Source organism: Anser anser, assembly GCF_964211835.1.
Source record: "Anser anser genome assembly, chromosome: 5".
NCBI lineage: Eukaryota > Metazoa > Chordata > Aves > Anseriformes > Anatidae > Anser > Anser anser.
In genome coordinates this window covers 29,736,071-29,755,577 of record NC_139725.1, presented here as the reverse complement: position 1 = coordinate 29,755,577, position 19,507 = coordinate 29,736,071, and the positions used below count along the sequence as shown (strand labels likewise).

The following is a 19,507-nucleotide window of genomic DNA, read 5'->3' as shown; positions in this document are numbered from 1 at the left end:
TATCCTCAAAAATCTGAGGATTTTTCTCCAAAATACACAGTTCTTTTCTACTTGATTTACAGGGGTATGGCTTCTTGCCAGCTGTTATATGCCTCCAGCCAGGAGAGTTAGTTTTATCTGCTTTTTTCAGGCAGCTCTAAACACCTCCTACAAATTATAAATAAAGTATTCTTAGGGCTAGGGGAAAAAAATGTCCTGATTAAGGGTAGAGTTTATTCATATACTAAGAAAGTGGTTAATTTTCTGATGGGAAGCTGGGAGTGCTTCACATTCAACAACTACAGTGAAGAAGGTGGCTAGAAAGAGAGCTTTTCTTGGTGTGCACAAGAAAATTTAGGGACAGTTGCACAGCTCTGAATTGTGAGAAGTTCAGCTCACTTTAAATAATCATAATCTGATTAATCTTGCTGCCTGAGTCAGGATACAGAGACAGATGCATTTTGCTTAATTTCAGAGTTCATTCACACCTTGGTATCTCTTCTTCTGTCTCAGATTTTCTCAGTGCAGCAATTGAGATTCCTGCCACCCCCCTTCACAAGCCTACTAATAAGATCTAAATGCAATGGGCTGGCTCATCAACGATAGCATATGAGGCACCATTCAGACAGAACTAGTAGAAATCCAGTATGATTACGAGTTGACTGGTGATTCTGGAAATATTTTTCCTTTTTTTATAGTGTATTAATATTGTCTTTTGTTCAGATGGATGTTAAACCACAGCCAGCTGTATTGTTTCTTCTTTAAAAATAGCGTGTTGAGAAGCTTAAATATGTTCTTGATTAGTGAGGAGGTTGTTGTAAGGCACTTGCAACGCTAGATGGAGCCTAGAAGCTGTGCCTGTTTTAGATAGGCAAAAAAGGCAGTTCTGTGCATCATAAACTGTTCGCAGCAAAAATGTATTGGGGATCTGTATTGTTACAGAATTGCTGGGGGCAACTCAGCAAGTCAGTGTACTTATGTATTTCAACCAACGACTGTGTAACTCCAGATATTTTTAAGTACTCTTGTGTTCTTCCTTCTTCCCTTTTTTCCAGTCCATGCCCATCTCCTTTTTTTTGCCCCCCCCCCCCCCCGTTTTTTTTTTAAGGAAGGGCCCAGTGAATAGTAGAGATGATGGGAACGAGTCTATTCTTTATGATTATATAATTTCTGATTATATTCAGATGTTATCTCTGTGCTAATAGCTTTAAGTTAAAACACAAACAACTTCTTTGTATGGAGGAGTATGGAATATCTCTCTATCCATCAAAATCTAAGGATGTAGAAGTCCTGCAGGTCATTGATGTTGGACTGACATACTGACATGTAACTGAAAAAACTTGATGGTCTTTCAAGTTCACAAATCCTTTGTCAGGTGTGAAATAGAAGCGGCAGCTGTCAGAACTATAGGCAGAGTGAGTTAAATGCACGTCAGGCAGACCATCTTTGCAGGAGAGGGCAAGGTAGTACCTCTGAGTAGAGGCGTGGTTTATTCTGATGCTGGTGGATGAGAGAACAAGGAGGAGGGAGGAAAGGGAGATGAGTATTTTCAGCTCTGCCTGTGCCACAGGTGATATTTATAGCCTGTGGAACAGAGAGGGCTGAGAACCTGTATGGTGGTAGAGAAGATTTTAAAGGTCCTAAAGCTAGCATCATAACTGAGTCCATAAATACAGGTCTCCAACAGTTATCAGTTTTAGTTTCCAGGCTCATACCTGGCCCTGTTATTTGATCCTTAAAGGTGATGCCAGGAGAGCAAATGTAGCAGTTATTTTCTGAGGAATATTCATATACATGCTGCATGTTATCCTTTCCAGGTTACCTTCCTGATTTCTCTCTAACAAGTAGCTGTCACCTAGTTTTATCTCTGTGTTACCAGGGTGTCTGATATGTTGACTGAAACATACCGAGCTCCTGGAATTACAAGTGTGGGATCCAGCACTCTTCGTGGCTGTGTTGCACAGGTCATTAGTCCAGTGGGTAGCCACAGGGTTTGCTTTTGACAACAAATTTAGTGAGGCTGGGACTGTTCAGAAGCTAGAATTGGTGGACTGGAAATTTTCTTTCAAAGTAGCATCTTTGGTTGTAATTATTTCATCCCTACAGGTTTTCGATATGATGATACATGAGGTCTGCAGGAGTGGGATGGCAGGAATATGTGAAGATTTAAGGTTTTTCTATGACTGTTTTGCATTTTGACCCTGCATGTAAAGGAAGGAAGCCTGTGATACTACTAATCACTTGTAATGCACATGGTTTAGGATTATCAAAGCCCTTGCAGATGGAGAAGAAATTTCTCTGCATCACTGAATCTCCAACTACCAGTTTTAATTATTTCAGTGCAATAAAAATGTGCTGTGTGTTTCTGTTTTGAGACCTCTGCTAGTCCTGCTCTGAGCAGAGCACTGAATTAATGAGTGAAGGAAAAATGTGTGTATCATCAGGTCATTTCTTTCCCTTCTAGTAGAACTATTTGTTGTGAATTTTGACTATTTTTATGCTGTTTAAAGTAACTCATTTAGCTAGGTTGCAACATAAATTTTAAATGCAGCTTAGGCACTCACCAGTATAGGTCAACCATACCACTTAAAATAGTTCAAATAACTATTTATCCTCTCTCACTGCTCAGGAAATACAACTCACCCCAACCCCCCATACTTGTAGCATCCTCATCTGTTTTGTGGTACTGAGACACCTCAGATGATTTTTGTCTCAACCTAGAATTTGAGGCTCTCCTGACCCAGTTCTGATTTGGTGTATTTGCCCCACACGGCACAGAACATAAGCTTAGATTTTTTTTCCCCTATTTGTTTCCATTATTACTTAAACATTTCTTTTTGTTATAGAAAGTGAATTTATTGCTGAAGCTTATGGAGAATTATTCTTTCATGGAAATCTTTGGGGTTATGTTGAAGCAACTGTCAAATGGTTATGGTGAGGGGTGGTATTTTTGTGGAATGTGTATTGGATTTGTTTTCCTCATTGCAACCATAAATAAATCTCGAAACTGTTTGCCACAGGTTTTAGCTAAAATCAAATGACATCTTTGAGATGAGAACCACTGAAGAAAAGAGGGAGTGCTTTCACATAAACCTTTCTGACTTTGGGCAAAGAGTGATGGTTACAACCTTTAAGGCTTTCTACAAGTTATATTTCTGCTGGGCAGAGCACTTTGCTGCATATGGACTCTTTCGTTGTGGTTGGTGCTTCTTTATCTTTTAAGGACAGAGGTGCTACTCTAAAGTTGCAAGAGATGTAAATCAGTGAATATAATGCTAAATATTTTTATTCTGAAGTGAGCAATCTTTGCAGGTGTGAGTGCCAACTAATACCTAGTCTAGAAATACTTCCAGTAAGTGTGCAAGACTGCTGGATACTGCCTGGTACTCTTTCCCACCTTTATATGACATGAACTTACTTAAGAGTTAACTAGGACAGTATTGTATAAAGGCCCCTCTCACTTGGTGCCTGTTTTAAATGTACACACGCCTTGGTTCAACCCTGTTGTAAGACATGGGAAGTAGTTGTTGAAACATAAATCCGTAGGAAACTGTGGTGGAACAACTTGATGAGACCAGAGTTGTTGTTAGAGTTGCATTTAGGTAGGTTTATGTGCCATTTTGTATTCATCTTGTACACGTTGGAAGGCAAAAGCTTTGTTTCAAGACTAGATGGTGCTTCTGCAGGGAGCACCTTAGATCTTGCCCCTCTTCCTCTCAAAAGAAAGGAAGGCCCCAGAGCTGAATGCAGTGCTCCCCGTGGAACAGAGGGGGAGAACCGCCTCCCTTAACCTGCTGGCCACGCTGCTTTTGGTGCAGCCCAGGATACATGTGGCTTTCTGGGCTGCCAGTGCACGTTGCTGGCTCATGTTGAGCTTCTCGTCAACTAACACCCCAGGTCCTTCTCGTCAGGGCTGCTCTCAAGCTGTTCTCTGCCCAGCCTGTATTCGTGCTTGGGATTGTCCCAGCCCAGGTGCAGGACTGCACTTGGACCAGCTTTGCTACAGAAAATCTGTAGCTGATGTTATTCAGCTTTGTTAATGAAATACAAGAATCACAGTACAGGAAAACGCGCAGAGGAAAAAATCCTTCATAGGACTGCATTATTGATCAGGGACTGGTCTTGTGTAGGCCCAAAGGTGTAAATACGGAGTTCCTCTTCATGAGGAACTACCTTCTTTTGCACTCAGATTATCTTTCTGAGGTAACTCTCTGGCGGCTGTGTACTTTGTGTTATACTGACTTTGGTGTGTGCTTTGTTTTGGAAACAACTATTGTTCCTTGGTTTGGCCTAGAGGTCATCTTCCCATGCCACGTCTGGCTGTACTTGCATCTTCTCTGTCTGGTTATCTGATGGAACCTACTCCTTCTTGTTTTACTGGCTTCAGCTGAGCAGTGTTCTCTCCCACAGTCTATACTCCATCCTTCAAGGTGCTATTTCTGAACACGGTGAGTAATAGACTGACTTTAGAATTTAGAGATTAGAAAAGGAGAAAAATGCTGAAATCATTTAGCTAGTTTGCTTGTGGTTATTGGACAGTTACTCTTTACTTTGCATTCTCTACTTTTATTTTGCTTTTTAAAATCTGGTTAAATGTGCGTGGTTTTTTTTTTTCCCTCTTCTTGCAAAACCATTTCACTATCTAGTAGATCTCATTTATTACTTACTTGATAGTAACACCTAGATAATTCTCACAGAGTGAGAACAGGGCACTTGTGCCTGCTGACTCAGAACTGTAGTGAGGGCAAGGCTGGGCTGGTGAGAATGTTTGGGAACAGGTCTGTATTAAGACTAAAACAAACGTTGAGTAGAGCTGAAGGAGGATGTGAAACATTCAAATAAATAGGGTTGTTCTTTCGTTGTTGTCATTTCCTAATGCTTAATTGCTATAATAGCCTTAAGCCCTAAAAGGATGTAAGTGATACAGGTGCGGGAAAGAGTTTGGTACACTTTGGGCTTCTGCTCTGTCTTTCTAGTCAAAAATAATGACATTTTATAGGTGGGTGTTTTTTTGTTTGTTTTTTGTTTTTCCTGTGAACAAAGGTAGAGTAAAGGAAAACATAACAGTGCTTTCTGGAGAACTGCCTGCAATCACTAGCATTCAGCATCTCTGCTAGATCATAAGGACTAAACCATGCAAGCCTTTGCTGTTACAAGATCTTGTTGCCCTGGGTACTTAAATCTGGTGATGTCAGATGATTTTAAGGCTCCAGATTCTGAAGTCAATTATCAGATAAGAATCTCTCATTAAAAAAATAATTATATATATATATATAAAATATTATTTATATATAAATAAATAAATAATTATATATATATAAATATATAAAAAATACAGCCTTCCTGGCTTGGAGGGAAAGATCAAGCTTCTGTTCACCATAGAGTTTGTCAAGCACAAAAGTTTATTAATGTTGGGGATTGATCTTTCTTCTAACTTGCATGTTCCTGAGCCTAACAGTAGAGGTGAGGAAGAATGACGTGTTCTTTGAACATCCAGAATTTTCACCCTGAACTCCCTAATTTTCCAGTCTTGTTGTATGCAGGTGATTTTACTTGTTTTTTCCTCTGCAAAGGAAAGCAAAGGTATTTAGTTTTACTAACAATACACAGTCTTCATTTTATATGGTTGTTCTTTAAAGTACAAATACCCATCATTTCCTCATGTTCTGAGGGATGTTGTTCATCTACAGAAGATTTTTTGTACAGGTAGTGAGATAATTAAATAGTGATGACAATTTAGAAAGAGGAGCTTACTATGTTACTATGAAATAATAAAATGCTGGCTATGGCGTGCGTATTCTTTTTCTCAAGACATTGATGGACTTAATTTAGATTTGTTAACACTTCTCAATACTTAGAGAGAAATTCCAGGCACTTTTTTACATGACTGTGCTGCTTTTTAAAGAAGATAGCTTGAGATTTCTGTAAGAATTTTAATTTCCTTTAAAACAGGGAAAAAAAAAAGCATGCATGTTAATTGATACCTTGCTTGCTTTTCTATCATTGGTAAATTTGGCTCTTCCTAAGTGTTTGCTCCAGATTGAATAAAAACTGTGTGTTTTTACATGCACAGAATTACTTTCTCAAAAAAAAAAAAAAACACCCTTTCTGTGGTTTTCCAGGCCAAGATTTCTATTTGCCAAGTTTCATGCCAGTTCTTTTTGCACAGTTAGAAGTTCCTCAATTTAGTGGTTACAGAACTGCTGACAAACACGGCTGTATGCAATCGTACGTATTAGTTACAAGCAGTCAATTCATTTTTCCCTTTTAAGGTCATTCTTTCATTATGTTAGTTTCACACACTGCTGTTTATACCACTACTTTCTCACTTCCTTCCTTCCTTATCCCTCTTAAATGACTCTCATTTCCCAAGGACAGTATCTGTACTGCAGTTCACTGTCAGATTTACAGCTTATCGAGAGAAACTATTCAAATGGTTCAATTTAATGCTGTCATACGCGCCTCTTCTATTTTACTTCTGCCAGGACACTGATCTTCTCTCAGTTCTAATGGTCACTGTCTGCTGTCAAGCAAACTCATGAGTAGTCAGGGTTAAGCGTATGTTACCAGTCAGGCAGCTGACTTTTTCCAGAAAGGATGAAACAACCTTTTTTTCTTCAGGTAGTGGGGAAGAGGAGGGAGACATTTGTTTCAGGTATGGTCTCTTCCTGCAGAGGAAGTGATTGAGTGATGCAAATTCTGACTGCAGTGAGACGACTCCTTCCCTCACCCCGCTAGCTGCCAGCAGAAGCGGATTTATTTACTTTAGTGGTGCTGCTCTTGGATTGAAAGCCTTCTATTGTTTGCCTGAGCTGGTATTTAGCTAACACTTGAGCGCTGCCTGAATGCAGCACATCCAACTACGGAAATGACCATATTGCACATAACTGTCCATTTACTCCCTCCTCAGCCTCCCTCCAGCGCCAGCATGTGTGTTTGGATGTAATGTTCCATCTGTGGACTAAATATTTCTCTTAATCATACAAGATGACTTTTTTTTTTTTTTTGAACTCAGGAGTGCGTATGGCTCTATTACTTCCAGAGCTGGTAGGCAGCCCCAGCATTCCCCGGCTGCCTGGGCAAGCCAAGTTTGGAAGCAGGAAGCAGACTCCTGGCGTAGTCTGGGTCTGGGTGCACGGAGCTAATGCCCGTGGCAGAAAGTGGGTGCTGCCTGCCTTGCTCGGGCATGTCCTTTTGGGATCTCCCTCAGATCTTTCCCTAGCTGTCGTGGTTTGGGTGTTTGAGATGGGAGTATTGGTCTTAGTCTGCCACATCAGTAAAGCTGTAGGAACTGCAAGGTGGTGATTCTGAAATTTGTTTGCTGGAGCATGAAGTAAGGAGCAGGCAGAAGTGACAGTTTTAACATGGGCAACATATCCAAGCATGTCTGTCTGCAGTGCCCCACATAAGCCTGTCTGAAAAAAATCCAGAAGTAGCAATGACTAAAGGTACAGACCAGCATCATGATGCAATCTGAAAAGTGGGGGCAGTCATTTTAACGCTGAACATGCTTAAGCACAATTTTCCCCTCCTCACACTACTGTTGTTGTCGTCTTCCCTGTTGTCCTTGTCCTTTCCATCAGGAACTGGATGTTTGGGGAACTTTGGTGTCAGTTTTTTCTCTCATCCTCACCTAACTACCTAATGTCTCTTTTCATAGTTTGTTAAAGGTAAATGGTTTATAGCATTTAGAATAGAATAGGTCACTAGTCTATATGAACGGTAAAAGTCTATTGTAGCCTTTCTTCCTGCTTCAGCCAAACTTAGCCCACTTTTTTTGCTGCTGTTTTTATTTATTATTTTTTCTTTGAGCCAAATGTCATGGTCAAGAACAGCACAAACTGTATTTCCATTACAAGTGTGGCTGAATTGTGTGGAGTGAGGATATGAAGTAGGCAAAGCTGTGAGGCTTTTGAGGGGGGATCAGCCAGGCAGCTTCTTAATATTAGACTTCTACACATGTACACATCTGTGTACATGATCATAATTTCTGAAGTTCTACTTTTTCTTCATTTAATTTCAGAAGTAAAATAGTCTTTTAGTGCTTTGTTTCACTAAACTTACAGAAACAGGATATAGAATTCAACTCCAAGAAGTGTTTCGTTTGATAGCTTTGACTGCCATAGGAGCCCAATGAAAACATCTGTAAGAAGAACGGAAGCTAGTTTAATGTTATACTACTATTACTATAAAATATAATCGCAAAATATTTCAGGCAGGGCATAATAATAGTAACCATGGAAACTTTGCTTGGAGATTTGAAAGGATGGGGTATCTGGTATGCTTGCCTGCAGGCAGGAGGGGATCTGGGCTGCAGTTCAGGCTGAGGAAGAGAACTGGTAATGGGGAAGGGGGCTTAGTCTTGGTGCAGCGCTGGCTTGCATCTTACCATCAAATCTGGTTGGTCCGTGTGCGTCACAGTGTTCTCATGTGGTGGGAAACTTGTATTTTTATAGAAAAACCAACCTTTCTCAACCAAAAAAATACGGGTTTATTTCTTCTGCGGTATTTTAGTTTATATTTTTGTGGTGGTGGGGTGGAGGGGGCAGGTTGGTTTTTGTTTGTTGAAAACCAAGATAAGCAATGGACACAAGTGACTGATTAGGGGACAAGAGGAAGGAGGTGCAAGAAGCTGGCAGGCTGGCACAGCTGTCTTGGATAACGCTCTTTTACATCTTACTTGAAATGGGTTCCCACAAAGCGAAAATCTAGATTGATCAAGAAGCTACGTACCTAAGTGCTCAAAAACAACACAGTAAAATGTGCTAAGAATTTTTGGTGCCCAGCCTGAAGCTCTTTGTGTCTGGCTTTGAAAATGTGGCTTCTGGTTCTTTTGAGGCACCTCAGCTTTGAGTCTTCAGCTCACAAAGTTTGTGCGCGTGGAAGCAGTGTATTTCTAGGGCATTCGTTATGTGGAGTCTAGTCTCCTGGTTTGTTTTTGGTTTTAACTCTGGCTTAGGAACAATAGATTTTTAACTTTACAGTATCTCCTGTAGTGATGCGTGCTGCTACCTGTGTGGAATGTGGCTTTCCATACACACGGAGTGACTCATTTTTCACAAATGTTGAGGCAGAGGGATACATCAGAAAATCTGAAGCATTAAAACCAGTGAATGAACTTCCTTCTAGAATCTACAAATTATGTGCTGGCATGCCTTGTCTGGTCCAGAAGGTGCATAAAAGTCACAGCTCTTTACACAAGATTTGATGGAGACTGCTCAAAATCTGTTTACAAAAGGTCTGGTTCCAGTACTGTTTAAGGAAGCTTCAGTGGTCTATGGGGAGGAAAAAAAAAAAAAGGTATCTTCCTTGTTTGTCTCCCTCTCCATACACATGATGATTTCAAATACAAGGATTAAGTCTTTGAAAAGACAAGAAAGCTTGTATAATACACGTTGAATTTCAGGTGTGCTTTGATCATCATTAAGCTCACAGATGGGACAAATTCCGTATTCTGTTACTGTTCTAATAAGAGAGTGTGGAAAATTATGACCCTTTATTTTTATACTGTATATGTCAGTAAGAACTGATACAGATACTCCAGCTCTGGTCATACGACCTTATATGGGATAAGGAAACGAGCTATTTCAACCATGTGAGATTTTTAGGTGATAGTGTCATCTGTTAGCATAATTGTCCTGCCTATTTGGCAGTATTTGTACATGAAGCAAGTCTGAGATTAGCTAAGTGTCTTATTTTAGCATTTCTTGCAATAACTTGTTAGTAAGGCGGCCTTTTATTTAAGACAGCTGGAACTGATTTTAGAGTTCAAACATTCTTTGATGCCTTGTAGAGCTGTAAATAGAAGTGGAAGTAAGATAATGGTCAGAGTATCTATCCTTGGAGAAAATGCCATCCATTGCCAGAGTAGAGAGACAAAGTTTGGCTTGGCTGGTTTAGGGCACCAGCTGAACAAAAAAAGCTGAGTGCTGGTAGGGTCTGTTTTAGATGCCAACATCCCAGAAGTACAAGAATAGCCTTTTTAAGGCTTACAGTTACTCTGTGGAACTTTGCTCCTAGGCAGGAAATGTATTTGTTATTAACAAAACTATTCACAATCTTTAGCTTCACTCTTCTGAGACTTTATAGTCTTTTCATTTTGATTGTCTGTCATCGAGGCTTTGAATGAAGTTTGTTCAGGGATTGATGCTTTGAAGCAGAAACTATACAATAATAGAGTTTATGGGCTTGTCAGCTTGAAATGACTCAGTAACATTAGAATTTTGTTTTTAAGCAGTTCAGTTCATCTGTGTAGCCCGTCTGACATGCTTCCTCTGTCTTTTCGCAGTTCGTTGCTGCGCTATGGTGGAAACCTCTCCCTTCAGAGTGCCATGAGTGTCCGGTTCAACAGCAATGGAACCCAGCTGCTGGCACTGCGTCGGCGCCTTCCCCCTGTCCTCTACGACATCCACTGCCGACTGCCTGTCTTCCAGTTTGACAACCAAGGGTACTTTAACTCGTGTACCATGAAGAGTTGCTGTTTTGCGGGCGATCGCGATCAGGTAATAAGTGGGTAATGCTGTCCTGAGTCTACAGAGCTCCCATCAGTATTTGAAAACACCTTTGTAGGGTTGTGGTTTTTTTGTTTGTTTGTTTGTTTTTCCCTGATTTAGTTGATAAAACAGGACACAGAACATGTATAGGTTTACTTAAGAACTCTTCTGCAACGTAGGCTCTGGATGAAGCAAAATGTATACCAAAGCACACGATAAATTTTGCCTCTTGACTGATGTGATCTAGTACTTATTTAGGTGATATTCACAAGAAAAAAATACTTGCAGAGGCTTTTTAGGTCCATTTTAATATGATTTTAGAACCACGACTAAACAATATTATATCCCCATGTGATAAGGAAACGTCTTCCTTTCATTTCAATACTGCTTTTGAGAATAGTAGAAACAATCCCAACATTTACATTTTGTTGTGGATTTATAACGTCCTTAATTCTTATTTCAAATTGTTTCTCCTTTACTTACTTTACTGCTGGATCAGATTATAGGTCTTTATTGTTCAGTGTTCTGTAAGTGGTGATGGCAGGGGGTTAGGGAGGAGTAGTTTGTTCCTCTACTGAGGCAGGACTCTGTCCCTACTCGTAATCACAAAAAATAGGTCACACACAAAGTGGCTGTATATTTCTAGAGCTGATCATTGTCTTTGGACAGCTGTATTTAATAACCACTAATGATGTTTAGGGACAAAAGATACATTGTCAAAACACAATACTGCAGAACTAAGATCTGAAAATTTCCTTGCTGTCATCAATAAAAGTCCCGCAGTCAGAATTCGGTCACTAATTCTATTGCTGCTGCAGGAGGCAGAGTTGAGCTTCTTTCAGATAACAAGTAGGAAATACATTTGCATCACTGAACTTGAGCAGTGTGATGAATGGGCATGGGAAATCAGTGTGTTGCACGTTGCTTCTGAGTTTTACATAGTTTTTGGCAGAAGGAGAATGAAAATGCAATACTGAAACCATCTTAAAAATTAGAAGTATTTAGTGTAAAGAATGGCAAACACATATATAACAACAACAGGAAAAAAAAAGTAGATGATTTAGGGTCCATTTGCTTAGTCAGCCTAAAGATGACACTGTTTTCTTCCTTTGGAAGTCAGAGTAGAACTGTGTACACTTTGACAAGTAGTTTAGCTTCTCGTCTGTTACTGAAGATCTAGAAAAAAGCCTTAGTGTCTCTTCTGCTTTTTAAGCTGTTTTCTGCTGGGTATAGTGTTACTTGAATGGGTAGAATGTTTGTTTTGTATCAGGTTGGTGCTGTGTTTCAGAAGCCTGTCTTTTTAAAAACCTTGGTATTCTTTTGGCTTGATGGACCTTCCGTTTGAATAAATACTAGCAAATAATACTATTAACAAGTTGGAAATCAGACCAAAAGGAGCTCTATTCCCTTATTAGTGCTCTAAGAAGTTAATAGGAGGGGTAAGGTTTAGTAGGGAATATTAGAAATGTGGAATCTGACATCTCGGTACAGGTTTGTACCCACCCTCCAACTGGAGTAAAAGAAAGATAATGAAGTTGCAGGAAATGCCAACGTGTGGTCCAACTGCATGTCTGAAACTGTCCAATAATGCTCAACCTCGGATGACTAAAGGTTGTCAGCGCTGTTGATGGTCCTTAGAAACCATCTTTTACCGAGAACCCAATTCTGTTTTGAGGTGTGTCTAGCAAAGGTTAGAGCTCAAACCTACTGAAGATAGACAAGCTGAATAATAATAATAATAATTTTTTTTAGGTTAGTCCTTCTATACAACTAGTATGCAGCTGCTTTTTGGTCGTTTTTTTGAGTATGAAATAATGCATACAAGATAATAACAACAAAAAATCTGTTTCCAATTTAAACTGGTTCTAGTGCAGCTGCCCCCCCTCCCCCCTTTTAATATTGCTGTATTTTGCCTTAATAAAGAATGTCTTTCATTTGAGATCTAGGTGAAGTCCCTACTGAGCTTCATAGAATTCCTTGCTTGTACTTCCTTGTAGGATCAAATCTTTGTGAGCTAAGGTTTTTTGTGCAGGGGTCATTTGAAGGGATCTAGGGATAAGAAAGTTGTACTCAAATTATGAGTGTCGTTTGTTGTAGGAAGGATTCTTCAGAATTTTTCTCTTGCTGCACCTCAGATTTTCTGTCTTCAACTTTTCTTTTCATCTTTATTAAACTGATAATTCAGTCTTTTTCTTCTCCTTTTAAGCTGTCTTGAATAGTTAGGTTTAAATACTTCATACAGAGTCTCTTGTAATTTAAAAATGTGACTCTCCTGTGTTCAAAAAGCATTATGTGCTGTCTGCACAGTTAGTTCATCTGATAAAGTTGCATTTCAATTCCCTATTTTAACCCTAACAAGAAAAGGCATATCATTAACTCATGAGTGCTTAGGTTGCTGTTGGATTGACAAAATAAGTGAATGGCTGAAAGGGGGAAGCCTTTCTTTTCAGCAAGATGCAAGACCTTTAACTGATTCAACTTCCTAACCTGGCAGAAGTATTTGCTTTTTCTTGATTAATGACTTATATTGACACTCAGAAGGCTCTGCCAAGCGTTTGAATGTGATATAAGAGACTGGAGGGTGGGTGAGAGGTGGCCTTTTAGTGCTGTGAGGCTCAGCTCCTCGCAGAACTGCAACCTTTGCTAATCTTTCCATGAAGTTTGTACATGGAGAATGGTTTACTCATGGGAAGTTTCCCTGTGAATCATGACCATCAGGGTTTAAACCCACCCCCTGCAGCTGTTAGTATCTTAGTACTTGCCTTTGGAATTTTGCTGCCACATGAATATCTACAGAGAGGTAAATAAACCCATGTTCCATATGGAGATTTTGGATTCTAGTATGGCAAAAACGAACAGATTCTTAGCTGCAAGCACACAATCTATGAGTTTTCTTAGACATCACAGTTAAGTATTGGATTTCTTAAAGTATAAGTTCCCATAATAATCAGATGTGTTATTCTTACTTTGACAAGTTGTGTGTGCGTGTGATCACATTAAACATATAATTAAATACATACAATTTCTTTGCACAAATAAAACACAGACTACTAGCTGGGGAACAATTTGATTGGTTTGTCTCTTTGGTGACAGCTGGACTCTGTGTGCCAAACTTAGCTCAGCATTCCCATTAGTCCCCGCAGATTGTTGGGACTCAACAGGATTCAACCCTCCTGGCTTGTCATGCAGGAGGGGAGCCTGCAACCAGGGGGGGTGCGGTGATCTGCATACCGTCTGCATACCACCTCCTTGGACTGAAGCACCCGTGATACAAGTAGATTGAAACCTCTTCCCAATGAATGAAATACCATTAATGCTTTAAGGAACAAAAGCTGTAAAGATTCACCTGTTAATCCCAGTGACTTTTTTTTTTCTTTTTAATTTAAAATAACACAGACCAAAGCGCTTTAAATGGTTTTGAGTTCTTGTAGGTATTTTGTGGAGAGAACATTGCAGCTCAAGCAGGGTGACAGAGGTCTTGGAGGATGAACAGCTTTGCTTCTTTTTGTGTCCTTGCAAACTGCTTTCCTCCAGAAGTGTTACTGCCCTTTTCCTTGTGAGCTCGATTTGAAAATCAGCAAACAGTATATGCAAACATTTTTCCTAGAAATGCTCCAGTCTTGTTTATTTCAACTACCAAAGCCTGAGAGGCAATGTGTAGCTGGCGCTTTGTTTGCACCCATTTTTAATTGCCTTCATTTGCTTCTCTCAGAACTGTCGTCCATGTCATGAGTGTAATGACCTCATTCACATGCCACCAATCTTTCCTTTCTTTGTAGGAGAGCTCTGATGTTCACAGTTAAATGAGTTCAAAATTGTATGCTGTGGGCATTATCTAGGAGCTCACTCGAGCCATACAGCTGTGGGAGGAAGGAAGAATAAGGCTAGATGGATCAAGTATGACCCCCAGCTTCCCACTATGTTTGCTACAGAGACTTACATGGGAGCAGAATCTGTCCATCCTTCTGGTACAGGCATCCAGGCCCAGATTCTTAAAGCCAGTTTATTTCTGCACCTACCTCCCATGGATTTTACCCTAGTGTTCATTTACATACAAACAAAGTGTGTGAGAATCTCAAGTTGCAGCAGGAGGACTGAGGGGAGTTTCCTTTCTTCTGGTCAGCCTTAGGATTTGAGAAACGTTTAGATGCTAAGGATTTTTAGTTGACGTACGAGTATGGCAAATACCTTCTTGGATCTGAGGATATAGGAGGTATTAAAGTGCTTCAGGTACCCAAATGTGTTTTTAAGTGTAAATTAAGGTGATGGACAGGTGAAAGAGAAGTGGAGGGGGGGAAAAAAAAGCACACCAAACTCAAAAACACTTCCAAACTAAAAGTAGAACAACAACTATTCTTGCTCAAGTACTGTTGCCTGTGCCACAGTGATGAGTGGTATCATTTCATTGATTTATTTATTTTTTTCCCCACGGCGTAGATAATGTGGGGTTCTACAGCACTTGTAGCTGTGAAAACTGCTGCTTGTTGCCTGCTTTAAAAAAGATGGGGGTGGGGAGAAATAACTTGTACCTTGTGAATCAAACAAAAAGTGTCTTGACTCTGGCATGCCCTCAGACATTACATCACCACTCAGCCTTTTCTGTTGACATTACACTGGTATAGGAGAGTTTCAGGAATGCACCACTCACGGTACTTCAGACTGCTCCAACTCCCTATAAAGTTACAGCCTTCATTATGTTGAAGTCTGTGTACTAAATAGCCCTGGGTAGGGACAACCCAGTTTTTAACAGCACAGAATTACTGCGTGAACGTAACCCTTCTCCAGGAACAGGGTGAGTTGTGCAGGTGCCAGAGGTCTTATATGGTTGTGCATTGCCCTTCTAAAGAAATACAACTTTTCTTCGGTGTTCTTCTTTCTCATCTAATATAAGGACCTTTTATCTCAGGAAATAGTACTTATCAACGTCTAGGTTTAAAAAAGAAAAAGCAAAAAGAGAAGTCTCTTTCTAAATAGTACGTTTTGTTTCCTATGCATAGAAGACTTCTTAATGACTAGTAGCTTACTGCAGTCGTTACTACTTAATACATGAAAAGCAGTCAGTCTGCAAATTTTTTGTTGTGCTTGCATAAAGGAAAACGAGTGTCTTACTCTGTCTTAAGTTGGCATCCTTCAAGAATTATTGATGAGGTGGTATTTTGTTTTTACTTTATCTAAATGGCAGATTAAGTCCCAGATACATGCGTACATTACATACATATAAAATAATACATGAGCAATGCATCTGGCTATGGACTGCTTTGTGTTTATTCCCCATTGCTTTTGGTAATTGACATATGGGAGGCTTGTACTAAAAATGGCTCTTCAGAGTCTGGGTCTTGGCAGAAGGGGCTGGGAGTTTCCTCTAACCCTTATGGTTCTGATCACCCCTTCCCCTGTTCCCTGGGGCATCCTGCCAGCCCTGTTTCCTCTCTCGCTTCTCTACTGAATTCCTGTAAGCCCTTGGTGGAGGTTTTTAGACCTCTGGACAGTAATGGATAAACCCAAAGGGACCCATACTGAAGCTGAATTTTGGAGCCCTGACTCAAAAGACTTTGAAGCCTGCAGGTTTCGTGTTCCTTGTAGGTGCATCGCAGGAGACCTGCAGTTTAGTAGCATCACTTGCAGGACAGGGGAGAGGGAAGGGAGAGTGAGCAGTACACCGCTAAACAAGCCAAGGGGGCTGTACTGACAGCTGTACTATGAATTCTAGATAATCCTGACTAATACAGTATTTGAGTTTAGTGTATCTTTGACAAAGTAACAGCTGAAGAAATCAAAACAGAGCATTTGGGCTATATGCAGTTTCAGCCATGTGCGGAAGAGTCCCCTTAGCATGTTCAGATAACGTTGTTGCTTTCTTTGGAACATAATAGGAACATTATGGAACATATTTTCCCTGCCATAGAAATCCACAGTAAGAGTTTCTAAGTTGTTTTTGTTCATGAATAAAATTACTGTTATGGCCCCTGTGCATAGCAAAAAGGCAGCTGTAAAACGTTGATGGATTGTTCCCGATGATGCTTCTGTAAGCATTTAGAACTGCCCCACACAGAGTTGGCTGCTTGTAAGATTAAGGATTTAGGGAGTGGGAATACAAAGTTCTGGCTTTGAACTTTATGTACTAGCAGCAAGTTGTGTTTCTCCAGTCTGCTGTGTCATGGCTTTTCTTTTTCCAGTTCATGAGATAGGCATGCTTCGTGCTGAGGAACAAAGTTACTGCTGGAAAAAGACTTCAGAGGGACCTGCCTGGTTCTTGGGCCAAGATGGAAATCTCTTAAGCTCTTGTTTGTGCCAGTTTGAACCCTCTTGAAAAACAGTCTCAAATGCTGCAGGTTGCAAGCTGCTCTTCTTGCTTGTATGAAAAAGGTGGCTGTTTTCAAAGCAAAGGTTTCGTAATGCCACAGTGCTATGCGAACTAGTTGTAGGTTAGTCTTTCATTATGTCAGACTCCACAACAGATATGATTCAGGCCATTGGATTTATTACAGAGGAGAAAATAAAAGTACATATAGGTATCCTTTTTAGTAGATAAATGATTTTCTGAACCATAAACTTTCCAAAACACATTTCAGTAATAATTTTCCTAGTTATTTCTTTTCCTACTTTAGGTCTAGTTATTGAAAGACATCTACAAGAGCAATAGCCTGCACAGGTGACTCTTCTTTGTTACCCTACCCTACCCACTGGTTACCTAGCTTGGAGGGAGGAATTTCTTAGTTGACAACAGTGACAGCTTCTAAAATAAGAAGAGGCAGCCACTCTGACTGGGGTTGCACTCAGGGGGGACAAACAAGGCAGTATGGCATCGAGAGGGGAGGAGGTTCTATATGTTACTTGGGCCCTTTTGGCACTCACCTGAACCCTGTACAACCTGGCTGAAATAGCCGAAGCAGAGGAAATGAATTGGATGACTGACTGTTATTTATTATGGGATTTTGGTGTTCTAGGTACTGAACCAGCCTCTACTGTGCCGTGAGCTCTGATGTTGGCCCAAGGGGTGTAAGTAGAAGCATACCTGGCAAAGAGGCCAGCAGATGATCATTAGAGCAGATTTTCAAGTTGTACTTGGTAGGAATTCTATCGTGAAAGCCTAGATTCATCAGCGTACAGAAACAGACTGGCAGAAAGATCAGGACTTGCAAAGAGATTCAATATTTAGCCCAACTGATGGTTTGCTTCTTGACTGCTAAAGGAAAGAGCTATATATCTGCTTTGTGGGAGGTCTTTTTTTTTTCCTTATTCCTCTGGAGTTGCCCTTCTAAAACTATGTTATCTTGCTGCTTTGTGTGTGTGTTTCTTGTTGCATCTTGAATAGGAAGGAGTGTCTTCCTCCTCCATAGAATTTTAGACCTTCAAGATGATCAAGTCCAACCATCAACCGTATGCGTCCTTAACTCACTTTCCTCCTGGTTAGTGGGTATTTTAACAATAGAAAGATGACTTGAAAATAAATGTGGGCTTTCTACTTGCAGAAAAGTGCAGACTTGACGCTAAATTCTGTTCAAATTGTAAATTAAATATCAGTCATTTAAAACAAAAATTCTGGGGTTTTTGAGATGCCAATACTACACTACACACCTTTCTTATAAATGAGACTCCTGTGGCTAAGATGTAGCTGTAAGAAAAGGAATTGGTTGTCTTTTGTCAAATATGGTTCTCACTATACATTACATATTTAGCATGAAAAATATTTATGGTTGAGATATTTTATATATACACACGTGTATATATGTATGAGGTGACCTTTTGAACGTTTTGGTTTTATGTGTTTGTAGTTTGCTTTCTCATCCCCTTTGAAATAGTTTCATGAGAGGTAGATCATGGTGATTTCAGTGGCATTTTGTTTGGTTCAAGGATGACTTCCCATCTGGGCTTCCTGTTGTTCATTGGGGGGTGTGATTTTGGTACTGCCTTTCTCTCAAAGATGACACCCTGTAAGTAGCCACTGTTTGTTTAAAAAAAAAAAAAGGAAATCTGGACAGTTCATAATTATTGAGCCCTCAGGTCTTCTGTCAAATTTGAAGTTGTCTGCTAAGCTTAAAAGTTCTTAAAGTCGGGTTGGTGCCACAAAGATCGAAATAGCATACACCTGGTTTCCTTAGGAGACCTTTCTCCCTTGGAAAAAATACTCCGTTTTTATATTCTTCATGTAAGTGGTTTCCTTCCCCAAAGTGCTGATTGCTATGAATTTTAACCTCTTGGACAAGTAGTTAGTGTTTTTACAATTCCACATCAAACTGTGGTTTGTTCAGTGCATACCTCACCACAGAGATGTCCAAGGTATCTTATGCTCAAGAGCAGTTAGGACTTCAGCCTAGCAGACTACCACCAATCCAGAACTTTTATGCATTGTCACTAGGAGAAAAACGAAAGCCTACACCCCAACCATGAATTATATTATAGGCAACATATGGAGGACCATACTTCCCACTGCTTAAAGGGGCTATGCAAAGCACCAACAGAACTCCATCACATTTGGGTGCCTCTGTACTTCCTTCCCCAGTGTGTAGATTTTGAACTACTTCAAGAGGCTAAAGAACAGCTGCCTGAAAGCCCGACGAAAATTCTGTCTAATCTGATCTTTCGTGCCCAAAGTTTTATTGGCCCCCTTGAAGAAGGGACAGGCATTCTCAAGTGAGTGGGAATTGAGATTTAAGAAGCTGAGTCTCTTTCAGAGCTGATTTGGTAAGGCTGTAAGCAGCAGCATGGAATTTGAGTCTGTCCAACGCCTTGCTGTCCGTAGGGTGAATGACTCTGAGTTGGGCATCAGTGGGCATGTTCATGGCTTCTTCATTTTGGTTACCAATCTCCATGCTTTTCAAATGGTTACCATCTCCATACTGTTAATCATGGTCACCTTCCCCTATATGTAATTATATGGCAATAGTGTGTTTTCTCTTGTGCTTTTAAAACAAATTTTCCTATGTTCTTCTTACATTAGTAGGGCCACTCAAAAGATCTGGTCATACTTCGGGGGAAAAAATTATCTGTCTCTGCTGGTCCCTTGTCTAGGGCCAAAAGCTTGGAAATATCTC

At 40.1% G+C, this 19,507-nt stretch overlaps 1 protein-coding gene across 5 annotated transcripts in view; it reads left to right on the top strand.

Moving 5' to 3' along the window:
- DCAF5 (DDB1 and CUL4 associated factor 5) overlaps positions 1–19,507 on the top strand; it is a 70,795-nt gene that overhangs the window by 27,951 nt on the left and 23,337 nt on the right. For all 5 annotated transcript variants that reach the window (XM_083836801.1, XM_083836805.1, XM_083836804.1 and 2 more), the window contains one exon: positions 10,268–10,481. In XM_083836801.1, the coding sequence (XP_083692927.1) occupies positions 10,268–10,481 (214 nt within the window). The remainder of the gene's footprint in view (positions 1–10,267; positions 10,482–19,507) is intronic.